Source organism: Malurus melanocephalus, unplaced genomic scaffold, assembly GCF_030028575.1.
Source record: "Malurus melanocephalus ecotype Western Australia unplaced genomic scaffold, MMel_1.1 scaffold_437, whole genome shotgun sequence".
Classification (NCBI taxonomy): Eukaryota; Metazoa; Chordata; class Aves; order Passeriformes; family Maluridae; genus Malurus; species Malurus melanocephalus.
The window spans coordinates 355,033-368,941 of record NW_026623669.1 but is presented as its reverse complement, the minus strand read 5'-3'; the positions used below and the strand labels follow the sequence as shown (position 1 = coordinate 368,941).

At 37.0% G+C, this 13,909-nt stretch overlaps 1 protein-coding gene across 3 annotated transcripts in view; it reads left to right on the top strand.

The window, feature by feature from the left end:
- The window catches only part of LOC130581806 (programmed cell death 1 ligand 1-like), a 12,569-nt gene extending 642 nt beyond the window's left edge, over window positions 1-11,927 (top strand). The window contains exons 1-10 of one of the 3 annotated variants that reach the window (XM_057380130.1): window positions 67-220; window positions 880-1,090; window positions 2,088-2,134; window positions 4,300-4,368; window positions 5,018-5,368; window positions 5,809-6,090; window positions 7,283-7,393; window positions 8,960-9,010; window positions 9,930-9,995; window positions 10,971-11,927. In XM_057380130.1, coding sequence (XP_057236113.1) covers window positions 4,314-4,368; window positions 5,018-5,368; window positions 5,809-6,090; window positions 7,283-7,393; window positions 8,960-9,010; window positions 9,930-9,995; window positions 10,971-10,993 — 939 coding nt within the window. In that variant the 5' untranslated portion in view covers window positions 67-220; window positions 880-1,090; window positions 2,088-2,134; window positions 4,300-4,313 and the 3' untranslated portion in view covers window positions 10,994-11,927. Of the gene's footprint in view, window positions 1-66; window positions 221-879; window positions 1,091-2,087; window positions 2,135-4,299; window positions 4,369-5,017; window positions 5,369-5,808; window positions 6,091-7,282; window positions 7,394-8,959; window positions 9,011-9,929; window positions 9,996-10,970 lie in introns of those variants that run through there. The other 2 variants (XM_057380127.1, XM_057380128.1) reach the window with 2 other exon arrangements.
- The last annotated feature ends 1,982 nt before the right edge of the window (window positions 11,928-13,909 follow it).

The window sequence follows — 13,909 nt, the reverse complement described above, 5'->3', positions numbered from 1 at the left end:
GAGAGGAGCAGCCGGGCAGGCGGAGCCGGAGCGCAGCTCTGCAAGGAGCGGGGTTGGCGGCAGCGGGAACCCCATCCCGGTGCGGCACCGATCTCGTTCTGTGCCGAGGCCGCCGCCGGAGCCTGTCCGGGAGCGTTCTCCCTGAGAGAATGCGCTCTTTGGGAATGCCCGGTGACAGACAGGACTGAGATAGGCTCCTGGGAAACTTGTTGCGCAACAGGTGAAAAAAAMCCCAAATCCAAACCCCACCACCGCAGTATAGAACTGTGAAGTAAAATGTGTTTGTGTGCATGTAGTTGTGTATATGTTCGTGTATACATARGAGTATGTGTGTATACAACAAAATTAAACAGGAACAAAAAGAAACCCAGCCAACCCAAATCCCATCTGTYCTGGTCTTTTATTCGCTACTAAACATTTACATAGAAAATGCAACCCTGACCTCGAGGCAAGCAATGAGAAAGCGGAAACTAATTTCCTGACAACCGTGAAAGGTTGCTACATCAGCGGTAGATCTCACAGAATTTTACCAATAAGTTTCAGTTTCTCTCTGTTGCACCTTTTTTTTTTTTTTTTTTTTTTTTTTTTTTTTTTTTTTTTTTTTTTTTTTTTTTTTTTTTTCCCCCTTTACTGGCACTATACCATTTAGCCTATTTTTAAAAGCAGAGAAAAAAAAATCAGTGGAAATTAACATTCATCCATCTCACCTACTGCCTATATCCACCCCCTCAACCTCCTAAGGTAGTTTCAGGTTATTAGAACCTAAATGTTACGTTGAACTGTTTTATATACCACTGTTTCCATGCTCATCTCACACATCAAGTAAAAACGTTAACCTTAACCAGTTTTGTGCATTATGTGTTTTTGCTTCCTTGACAGATACTGTGAGCAGGCTGTCAAGTGGAGAGAAGAAAACACTGAAAAATTTTAAGTGGACATTTCACCATATTTTAACGCTTCCAAGAATCTCAATCCTTTTCCGGTGTATGTGAAGACAACTTAAGTGGATGACTTTACATTGAAAAATATAGGTGTAAAGTTGTATTTTCTGCTGTTGACCAGTTTCTCCCACTACAGTCCACAAGTTAATGTGAGTACAACCTTTTTCTTCTAATACTTGTTGTTGGTTTTTTTTTTTTTTCTGTACTCTTACTTCTAGAATCAAAAGTATTTAAAAGACAGTGCTCTGTATCTTTTGCTAACTTAGTGCATAGGATTAAGAACTTTTCTTTCACTACACAGTAGCAAGGCAAGTCCCAGTCTTGGAAAGAGAATATCTTATCTGGTCCTTACCAGAGGAGGGTAGGAAATGCTCTTCCCATGATTCCAACATAATTCCTATTCCTATGATCTTTACAGACATAAATAGGTCGTGTAGATAGTTCTAGTCATAGTTAGCAGCTGCTTGTCAATGTTTGAGATTAATACCATAGGGTTCTAGAATTTGTGTACTTGGATGAACACTTACGACTGGTGTCCCAAGGACTGCTAGTCACACATAACTTTGACTGGATAGCATGTTTCTCAAAATGCCTGTGGTATTTTATGTTCTAATTTTTGCAACATTTATGCTTCTGGTTACAGTGAACCACTGTTAGTAATAGAGAATTTTCCCTACTGAGGAACTTTCCAATAATAGGGAAGTTTTCTAAAGAAGTGGGTGGACTKACATCAACATTTGTCACATGAAGTCTTTTGACAAATAGTTCTGGTTTTCCTATACTCTTCATTTGATTGTGGGGGAAACATGCAGCAGCAGTACTGAAGAGCATTTTTGCACAGTGAATATATTTTGCAATTAAAAAAAACTATCTTCCACGGATGCCAGAAGCTCACAGGARGAGAGAAGGAGTATTGTGGTAGGTTTTGTAAGAAAAACAGTAAGCAGATAGCTTTAGTAAAGGACTTTGATTTGCATCAAGGTCTCAAACTGCTTTAACTGATGCAGAGGATCCTTCAGCTCAGGGTAAAACAGGATGAAGGTTCTATAATTATTATTGCAGTGGTTTTCTTTGTTTCATGCACCCTGATTTTCCACCATCTGGATTTGACTTGGATCTACTTTTTTTTTTTTCTCTCTCTGAAAGTGAAAAATTGAATATAGCAGCAGACTTTCTCAGTCTTGAAGAAATTTGTAAGTAAAACTCATACTTCTTTTGTGTATTGTAAAGCCTSTTTTTCTCTACAGTGGGAGAAAGCATGCTAATAAAATCAGCAATTGCAGGACATAAATAAGGGGTCTTAGAGCCCCCCATAAATATGGGTCTTAGAGCTATAGAAGTTAACTTGGTGTCATCYGTCTTCCAGGAGTAAATCAGAACACCTCTCCTGGAGATCACGCCAACTATCAGATTTCCTGTCAAAAAGGTGGATAAGGGTTGCATGCCCAAATATGGGTATCTTTCAGTATCCTGACTGTAGTGCACATGCTCTTTGTTCCAAGCAGTGTACTATTTCAAACAAAGTACTTTGTTCCAAGCTGTCTACAGCCTGTACTTAAAGAAAAAATAAAAAAAATCTAAAGTAAGTCTTTTAGTCTGAGTGYGCTGCAAGTCTGGCCATTCTTACATGGGGAGAGTACAACAATACCCATCAGTCTCAGTGGCTGGTCCATCTGCAGGCTTATCTCCAGAGCAAGTGTGATCACGCCACATTTGTGAGATTGGTATGCCTCCRTCTTGTTTGAGAAGCYTTACTTTGGACTTTAATTGTTGCTCTGGACTGTKTGTTGCTCAAGCAGTGGAACCATGGTGGAGACATTCTGATGCACACACATTTGCAGAAGCTCTTGGAGACCCACAGGATTAAGCTGCAGTTTTCTAGTGGTTTCAAGGACATCACATGTGCCTAAGGAATGAATTTGGTACCTAACCACTTTATGAAGCATAGGATTTATCAATGAATTGCATCCTTCACCCTTAGAATCTTCTTTGTATTTTTCTCGCATGTGCTTTCAGAGCATAGTTACATTGTGAACAGAGTAGTAGATTGGCTCCCTTTCTGAGATCCATATGTGTTGCCTTCTGCAAATCAGCTATTGGGATCAGGCAGCAGTAATCTGAAGGAAAGAAGTAGCTTGAATCAACTTCTGATGAGGAGTCTAGTTCCCTTAAGCCTCAACACTGTAAAGGCACATGTGTTATGAATTCAGGACAATACTGTTGTTTCACTACCATCTTAAAGTTGACAGTCAGAGAAGAAGGACAAAACAACTTATAAAAATGGTGAAGAATGTCAGCCAAGATAGAATTTCATCAGTTAGGAAGAGTCATGGGTATTATAGCTGTTTAATTTCTTATCCAAATTCTGGTAGTATCACTGGAAAACAGTTAAAGCYAAACTTCCCTTATTTTTGTGGATGTTTGGGTACCCAAAATTAGGACTTTATCTGAAAAAAATCTACCATTTTCTGTAATCATGAAAGGTTTCTGTTACAATGTTTGAACTTTTCTTAACAGTAATTTGAAAAATGATGGCAGTACTGGATACTGGTATTGTTCTGACTCGAAAGACAGACTTACCAAAAGCAGTGGGTGTGTGAAGGTTAAATGTATGAGTTGACATTAATAAGTGTTCTACAATGTTAAAGTGTTGTGTAGGAGTATAAAACCTAYCTCAGTAAAGAGGGAAAAACTTCTGACAGAAAAGCAAAATAACTTTTATATTCAGAGGTAAAGCAGCAAAAATTCAAGAGAATAGATTTTGCTWGTAGACTGACTGGTTTTGCCACTGTGTTACAAAGGCACTATTGTGTAAATTGTTAAATACTTGTTATTGTGGGAATACTTACTAAGAGATTAATTACTGCATGAATTGTTTTCATGATGTATGCAACTTTGTGAGTCTTGTGATAAGCACTGTGAAATCAGGGTGAAAAAAGCAGGGTATGTTTGCAAGTAAAGCAAACAGGTGGGGAAGAACCAAATTATATTTCCTCCAGTGACTGAGTACAGAAAWTTTTTTCACTCTCCTACTAGGAGCAACATTCCCTGCTACAGTTAGGGGAACAATTGGGTATTAGTAAGTGCTTATTTACTAATTGACAGATAATGATAAAGCGTCTATTTCACCATAACCAAGGACAGGTGTTTAAACCAAAGTAAGATGTTCTTCCTGGACCTATGCAGGAAGATTTCTACCTGGTTATCTGCTCGGTGCAGTCTTGTCCACGTTTTGATTAGGGTGGAATTCAGTGTCTTCTGTCTAGTTCTTTTTGTGGACCAACTATAAAATATATTTTTGAGTGCAAGTCAGAAAATGAGTATGTATTTATATCTGTCTATTATTTTATCATTTTAGGTTCTACCTACATCATGGGAAGGTCTTTGCTTTTGTACATATTTTTATTCTACTGGCATTTCCTAAATGGTAAGAAGCCAAGACATAAGAAGCAGTAGAATAGTTTTAGTATGTTTTCTTTCCAATTATAAGCACAGAAATGTCAATTTCCCCAGTTTTACTTCAGGTGTTARCGTCTGAGGTTTTTTCATTAATGTTTTAAATAAAAAGGTCTTAGGATGGTTTTACATTAAGCTAGGTGCAAGTGCTTTCATATGGGGCCAGGTAAAATCCCTGACAGTGCTGCAGCAGAGACACCATTTCAAACAAGGCACCATTTGCATTACACAAAAGCTTTTATTGGCATCATCAGACCTGGGAATTGTCATGTGTTTTTAACATTTTGTGTGAAAATAACTGGCATTTGTATAAACAGAACATTCCCATCAGAGGCACTGCCACCTGCCTGTTGCCATGGCAGTGTTCTCACAGCGACAGATGAGGGGCTGTGCATACACAGTCCACTGTTTTTAGTACAGCATCGCACTGTGTGTGTGCACAAAGCAGATGTCTTGTGTTTTTTCATACATTTGGACAAGTACATACCAAAATGTTTAGCTCTTCAGAACAGAGCAGATACTTTGGCCCTTAAAATCTCCTATGGATATGGTAAGACATGACTTCAAAGATTAGGTGTATTACTGGAAAACTAAATTTTCTTCCAAATTTTATTTTTCAGCTTTATTCACTGTTGAAGCACCTCAGTCACTCTACACTGTGGAATACGGGAAGAATGTGACCATGGAATGCACATTTCCAGTGAATGGGAAATTAAAGTTTAAAGACTTAGGTGTCAGCTGGGAAAAGAAAGATGAGTTGAAGCAGGTTTATGTACTTTTCAAAGGAGAGGAAGACTTTAAAGCTCAGCATAGTGACTTTAAGGGAAGAATAAAATTGTTGAAAGAGAATCTGAACTTGGGACAGTCTCTCCTTCAGATCACTGATGTGAAGCTCAGAGATGCAGGCGATTACCGCTGTCTTATTGAGTATGGGGGAGCTGACTAYAAGACAATCCACCTGAAAGTTAATGGTGAGTGTGCCACTATCAGAGATTCAATACTCTCTGATACTCTTAAAAGATTTCAGAGGAGACCCTGAAGTAAGACATATTTGRATTAGCACATAAAAAAACCTCCCCTGAGACAGGAGCTCTCCGATGGTGCTTGTGTAGCTGTATAACTTGGCCTTTCTCTTTAGTTTGAATCCATGTCCTTTAATTCTTAATGCCTGTGAGGTTGCAAAATCATGTAGACAGTACAAGGACCATAAAGCTAGTGAGTTTTCTAAACCACATCAAAATTGTAATAAATCCTTACCCGCAGTTACAGACACAATGGTGTTATTTATTTTTCAAAATCAAAGCTGAAAGTTGACCCTGAGGGTTGGGGAAAAACAAAAGGTGTCATGCATTTAATACATGCTGTTTTTCTAGCCTCCTMCTAGTAATTAACTATTTTCCAAATTGTTTAGCCCCTTACAGAATTATAACCCCAGGAGTAGTGAGCRCAGGACACAATGAATGGAAGTTGACATGTCAGTCAGAAGGATACCCAGAAGCTGAAGTGATCTGGCAAAACAGAGACTATGAAGATTTGTCTGATAAGGCAAACACAAGATATGAATCTGGAAGTGACCAGTTGTACCTTGTGACAAGTACCCTTACAATCAAAAGTGGAATTGATGAGATTTTTTACTGTACATTCTGGAATAAAGAGCTGCAAGAAAATACATCTGCCATTTTACACATAGCAGGTAACATTTCTCAATTTTGTTTATGCTAATACATTTCAAGGTGATAACGTCGTTCTCTGCAAGTCAAACTGGCCATTATTTGTTTCTCTTTCCTATCTAATTTTGAAAAAGCTAGAAAGAAAGACCTCTGTTGTTAATTTTTGTTRTTAATGTACACTTCCACCATACTAACATGTTCATGTGGTCAGAATTTGAAGACAAGAATTTTGTGTGATCTGCAATTATCTGAAAATTGAGGTTAAATATTAAAAAAATTCCTTTAATTAGAAGATGTGTAACCCAGCACCTGGAAATGAAACCCTCCCATATAAATTAAACAGATCTTCGAAGAACATTCTATTTTATTGATGATTACTTTCAAATAAACTTGAACAATATGGACTTTTCCTGCTACCATAACCTTCTCTTTGACCATATTTAAATTTCACTAATTGTACACGGATATTTTTGCCTCATAAAATCTGGATTGAAGGAAAGTACATAAATGGACAAGACTAATACAATTCCTTATTAGATATTTTAACAAGGGCTGCCTCCCTGCTGCTCTAGCTTTAGCTTATTATTTTCTGCATTGTAGCCTGATATGTTTTCAACCAGACTGCAAACCTGATCCAACTCAAAAATAGTACTTCTGCTTGTCAGACTGTTACCTGGTCAGGTTCTTTCCCAGGTCCTCRTCAACACCTAGTTTTAGAAACACGTATGCTGGCACAATTTTTTGGGCCTGTCAATGGCTTGAAACAGGCAGGCTAGAGTGAGAAAGCCAAGTCATTCTTTCGGTAGGCAAGCTTGGTTTTAACAAGAAAATCTCTGTCATTAAAGGAGACCACTTACCATTTGCATTCAGAGCATTACCTGGTGAAAGGGACTCTCTTCTTTCAATTTGTTTTTTCCTGTAGTCCTGATGGGAATCTATGCTAGATGTAACACTTTGACAAGCAAAATTGTGATGAGATCAAAGGTGCTATCACATGAAATGCAGGGTACAAATATTATGTTCTATCTTTTTTCCCCCTTTATGTGTACAAAATGTGGTTAAGTGCACCATTACCACCTGCCCTTAGACACAATCTATAATGCTGTGATCATGTCTGAACAGCTTATAGCAAAAATAAGACAGTAAAAATTAAAGAAAATGGGAGGATTTTATGGARTTATGTAGAATCTTATCCTTCACTTGTTTTTCTTGAAGATTCAGCTGATGGCATTCTCCAGACTGAGAGCAGACGTTTTGTTGGAGCAGCACTCATTATTACTGCTTTGGTTGGATCTGGGCTTCTATTTCTGCTCTGCATAAGAAAAGGTATTAAAATTATTTTAGAGTATCTCAGTTATTGTTATTCTGTTCTGTTAATTCATTCTCCTTGAGTGGAATGAGACAATTTTTTACCACATTGTTTATTTCTCTTTCTTTGCAGGATTTAGGTAAATACTAGCAAGTTATCAGACAGGAACATGTTATCAGCCCCTCACAAACCTCTTACCCATCCATGTCTGTTAATCTTTCTTATAGATAAGGTGTAGAGCAGTAAGATTTGTGTTTAATCTAGTCAAGTATCAAAGCACAGTTTGTTCACTGACTRGAAATTGAAGATTCCTCTTCTGTGTCCTCCCTTTTAACTGGGGACCAGAATTCTGGTAGCGGGCAGGGCACTGGAAGTTTTTAGTGGGGTTTTTTCTGCATGCTCGGAAAAAAATCACAGAACTGTGAGAACCTGCTTTTTTAGAAGAATGCTCCCACTCAGGCTTTACACCACTTCGCTGATCTCCTTACTAAGTTTTGGGCTTTTTCAGTTCACTTCACTAACTGGCACATTTTCAACATCACAGCATGTTGAGAACCTGAGTCTTGGCAATAATTTGTTTTCTCTTGCTAGCTAACATAAGAAAAACTTGTAGAAATAGTTTTTAGGGTGCCTGAGTAGAAGAAGAATATAGTTAGCATCTGAAATAAAGAAAAAAAGTGTTTGAAACTTGTTGCTTAAACTGAAAGAAATACTGTTAGTCTCTGTTTGTTTCATTGGTTGGTTGTGAGGGACAATGGAAACATGTCCTTGGAGAAATATTACTCAGCTTAACAGGCTTGCAGGTGATGTTAACAGACTACAAAAGGCCTATTAGATAAACCTACAAGTATAAGGATATCCTTGCCCTAAGAACATGATGGAAATAGGAGCAGAACATGAAAGTGGAAGAAAGAACAGCAGAATCCTTGACTGCTCRAAAGATTCCCACTGGGGATTTCAGTGAAGGTCAGAACTTTCCCAGGTTGCCTGACTAATATTTATGGTTTATGTGTATATGTAATAATTTATGTACATCTCATAAACTATATGACCATCATTATTATGTTTTTTACCTCTGTATATACATACATACACATGTGAGTGTGTGTATATATGTCATCAACTACTAGTAGGTTCAAATTAGTGATAACAAGATTTTGCTTAAAACCCCAAGCTATCCTGGGTGACTGGATAAGTGATTCTTTCAGAACAGAATCTCCTCCTTTTCCCCTCAAAAAGGACTGAGAAATTCACCCTCTTTTTTTCTCTGTTGTCCAATACATTGAAATTATGCGTAAAAATATGCAATGGGAAGCTACTTGAACAAGTATTTTCCAGTGATGTTAGCATATAGTGTCAATGGATTTCCGGCTTAGGAACAAGGAAAGTAAGTTGCAAAGGAAACCAGCAGACTGGGAGCACTGAAGACTTCATTTTAAAGTAATTGAATTTAGTGTTTTGAGAACGGGTGGTTACACTATGCTAAGTGTGTTCCTCCCACCAGTGTATTTAACCCTCTCATTGGATCTGAAGTAACTATTTTGTTTTCTTTTTGAATTTTTTTCTCTTTTATTTCCTTTCAGCTAGAGCAAATAAGGGCAGCAGAACACCTGTGGCAAGTTCATCAATAGCAAGTATGTACTTACGACATAAATCACACAGCAGAGTGTGATACTTGTAATAATTGCTTGAGAGTTAACTTTGTAGTGGTGTCAACCAAATGGAGATCTAGATTTGATTTTGCTTTTGCTTTCTACTTTCCATCTACACAACAAATATTAGTTACAGTTGAAAAGTGGCTTTTCATGASTGTCATTTTTTTGAAAGGAAACTATGAAAGAAAAGCATACTTGATCCAGGAGTGGATGGTCAAGGAGAGGACAGGACAGTATGCTGTGTTTTGGAAAGTCTGCAATAGGATGGGACAGGTTCCATGGCACATAATAACCTCAGAATGTCTTCACATATGCAGACTTAGTGCTGCAATTGGAACAGCAGTTCCTGTGTTTTCTCCAGTATTATGGCATGCATTTCAGAGTCTTTGTCACAACATTCATGACAGAGAGTTTGGCCCTGTTGGGAAAAACACAGGGAAGCTTTATTTTCCCTGTTGTGATATTGATGCTATTTAGTGTCAGCAAAGATCAGTGGAAGGCCAGTACCACTGTGACAGGTGGTATTGAAGAAAATCAAGGAAAGAGTGAGGAGACTCAATATTTACAGCAGCAGACATGAGATTTAAATTCTTTTGCTGCTTTTCACGATGGTTATTGGTTGATTTGTTTTCCATTTGTTGTATGTTTGTATTTGGAGAACACCACAAATTAAATTACTGTGTGAAAATTAGTTCATACTGGTCATTTGTGTTTTCCCTAAAAAAGCCTTTCTTGATAATACTCACCCAAATGGACACAGCACTCAGTGTTAATCTCATCTCTTGCTCTGCATTCAAGACTCTTAGTTCCTGGGTGGCCCAAGATGGCAGATTTTTAACACAGGTTTATCACTATATGAAAAGTTTAAGCTACATGTATGAATGTCCTTTTCTTACAGAGCTGTCAAAAGATAAAGATACACATGACTGCAGAGGTTCATCTTTTGAAGACAGAGAGCTACAATGTAAGTGTAAATGACAAAGGGAAAATCAGTAGCAAATTGCACACACCATAAATCATTCCTGGTCATTGGAACATTGATTCAAGGATGGTTTCTTTAACCTCTTGTTTCAACAGACTGAACCCTCAAGAGAAATACAGCTTCCCATTCTGTGTCTAACAAACTCACCATCATAACGCAACTGTTTGTGACATCAAATAATGAATCTGTTTTTTAAAATAGATAGAAAATATATATGCAGGAAAATGTGATGTAGAGCTATATAACAACCCAAATGAGTCTTTTTTTCCAGCTCACACTTTTGCTATAGAAACAGTTGTTCATCTGTAAGGATGSTGATGGCAATGAGAAAAGTGATAGAAACCCATCATAGCCAGTTGAACAGGTCTCAAGCTGTGCCATTTTGTCTCAGCAAAGCAAGAATATACATGATCAAATATCTGAAATCTGTGAAACATCCTGTGGTGTGGAACAGGAAGGTGAAATGATCTAGGTTCTTTTTTCACATTCTTGCTGACTTCTAAAACACTTGCAATAATTGCATCCSAAATCCCTCCCTGCTACTCTTTATTACAGTAAACTTACAGGTAAGCCTGCCGGTCCTGCATGTATAGATCTCCAAAACWAAGAGTTAGAGCCTGGGGATATGCAACTGGGGATACTGACAGAGAAAGCACTAAATGTATGTGAAAGAATTTTTAAAGAATTTGGAAGAAAGAGGAACCTAAGCAACAAGAATCTCACTGTATTTGCTAAAGAACATTTCCCACCAGTGTGTTTGAACTACCACTTTATTTCTTTCCATTATGATTCTGTTTGATAATTTCATTAATTCCATTTTAGGTCTTAAATTTTGACAAGGAAGGGAATTTTTTGGTACCTCCAAACTCTAGGAAAGGGGCCCAAAGCTCTGAAGTCTTCAGGGTCTTCATAATTTTTTAATTTGTTAAGTTTTTCATATAATTCTTCTTTTTACAGATATTCAAATAGAGGAGACATAGAGAAAGCAGAAGACTTTTTTTCCTCTACTGTGAAGATTTGACAGTGCAAATGTTCTGTTTTCTATCAAAGGGGATATTAATTTTTTGTATTTATTGTGTGCCAGTAATCTTCTATATTGTTGTAACCCAGGAAAAACATAATGAAGTTAAAATAATTATTATACCATAAAAAACCCATGGAATTCAGGCTTTTGTATATGTGAGTAGATATTGAGATATTTATTTAAGTATCAAATTTCTACCTTCACAAGTTTAGGCAAATGTGTCTTTCACTGGAGATTTCTTTCAGGTAAAGCACTTTAGATCTATGAAGATCATGAATTTCATAGCTAATTCTTGATAGATCATCTTCTGAACTTATTTTTCTTCCTTCTCTGCCTAAGCATCTAATTTTGTTTTCTGTCTTTTGAAGAATTTTTCCAATATTTTAATCTTCATAAAAAGGCAACAAATCAAGATGCCATGCATACATTCAATCTTAAAATACCAGATGCTCACAGCGAAGCTTGAAAAAAGATGATGTAAACCTCTTGGCAACTATGTCTTGGAAATGAAAYAATATTGAGCTCTTTGATATCTTTCTTTGAAATGTGTTTTGGGGATTTAACTTCCTCATGATATAGCTGGCACTACTTGGTTACTGCTCATTACTCCTCTGATTTACAATTTGGGGATAATGCAATTCTTTGGACATTTAGGAAGAACAGTCATTGTTCTGGATGGTCATTTTGTTTGTCTTGGGAATAGAAAAAKGAAAATCTTCCTACTTCTAGGACATGAAATACAAGCACATGTGATTACTTCAGAAATGTTGAAGAAACCTGTTCCTGGATCCCATTTTGCAAGTTTTGCTAAGTGCTTAGCTCTTTTGAGGAGGATCRTATACAGATGAAAATTATTTATTATTATGGTATTGACTATTGTATTTTTAAAATAAAACACATTTTGTTTTTCTTGTGTTTTTCCTGCTTTCTGTGACTTCTCAGGAAGCAGTGTAAGCTTCATTTGTGTATTTCTGAGAAAAAACAGTATCTAAGAATTGGGTGTAGAAGAGAATCTACAGCCATGTCCTCCCTCTAATGGCTCCCACAAASAAGAGATGGCAAAGAACTGGAATCTCATTGTACTCAGGGCATTTTTTTCAGTCAAAAATAGTTTATTGTGCAGTCCTAAGAATGTGGACGCAGGTCTCATTCATGAATTCCAGGGCTTCACTGCTGGCATTATTCGACCTAGTTAATGTAAGGTTGTGTTTGATAATCTCAGAAATCTGTCTGAGAGTAGAATAGAGASATGTGTCTCGGAATCATAATGGGGTTGATTGACCCTGGTTAGGTAAAACAGTTAATACAAAGTGATTTCCCCAAATCATTGCAGAGCTTGCATATTCTGGTACTGATTCTTGCCATTTGATTCTTTAAGGATGTTATGGGAACTTGAACATCTCCTCCTGCTTCCCAACACACTTTTTAAGTCTGGGTGTCATTGAAGATGGTAGCCAAATTTTARTTGTCTACAGAGGGGTTTTTGAAATATCAAGACCATTTGTAGAAAAAGTACTGACTCAGCACAAAAATGCAGWATCTTATGACCACATAAATAATTCCCCTTCCAAACACGATGACCTCTTCATTTTCTGCTTCCTGTTTGAGACTTGTTGTGTGCATATTAAAGCAAAAGTRCAGAAGTCTCTGGCTGTTAATTCTTACCCGCTTTTGCAAGGCAATGTTGTTAACAGTGCATGCTTGGTGCTCATAGGGATGAAGTTAATGTCTTTATCAAACTCCCCTGGACATCAGGAACTGTTACATTTCTCTTTTGTCAGGAGAAAGGGCAAGTTACTGTTAAAAGTGCTGTATATCACATGTGTAAAATAATGAAATGTGGATAAAACCACAAATTCTGCAGTTGAACCCTAACTTCAAAAATGACAGTGCTTGAATCCCTGAGTGGTTGATAGGAAGCATAAAATTTTACTACTTCCCTAGAAAATCAGGACATGTAATGAATAACAGGTAAGGTAAAAAGACCTGTCCTCACTAAATAAGTTCTACTTTATACTTCTCTGAAATACAAAACAGAACCTGACTAATCCATTTTTAGAAATTAAGCTTTTACTATAATCTAAGTCTTGTGKCTTCACTTTTATGAATAAAGGCAGACAGACCCACATGTTTATCCTCCAATGCAATGAGTATTGAGTACTTCAGCTCAAGTATTTTCCCCTCATTACAGAGGAAAAATATACACCTAAGTGAAAATACAACATATTTGGTTCTAAAGAAACAGGTAAGTGAAAATCTTTCCTATCCTGACACAAAAAATATGGTTAAGGATTATATGCATAATAATATATTTTCCTTTAGATAAAAGCATTTGTGTGTTACTTCAGTGATTTTGGATATCTGGAAGACATACTACAACAGCAAGCTGGCATACTTAGCTTCATTTTACAGTAAATGCAGTAAGCTGCATTTCTCTTCCTGAWGACCAAGCATTATTAGATCTCCAAAAGTGCTCAGAAAAGGCTCAGAAAAGCCTACACAATTTAACTTGGCTTATAAGTATTTCAGTTCAGGACTCATTCATCTGACAAACRTAACTATAAACCAGCATGGTGACCTGGTTTGGGACGTGGCACTTAATTTTTTAGAATATGAAAGCTATTCCTAGTAACAACTACATTAAAGAACCAATAATWTAAATAATAATAATAAAAAATYRCTGTTATTTACCAGCACAGCTTTTCATAGACCARTATGCAGGATGTGTGTCCCTTTTCCCTCTTTACCAAAAAGTACCTGTGGTGCATCATTCAAGCATGGCTAGTCAGGAAAATGACAGATGTTAACAGTGGGGTTTCTGCTTCTGCTGATGTTCACAGTAGGACTTCTGTTTTTTTCAGTGTCTTCTTCC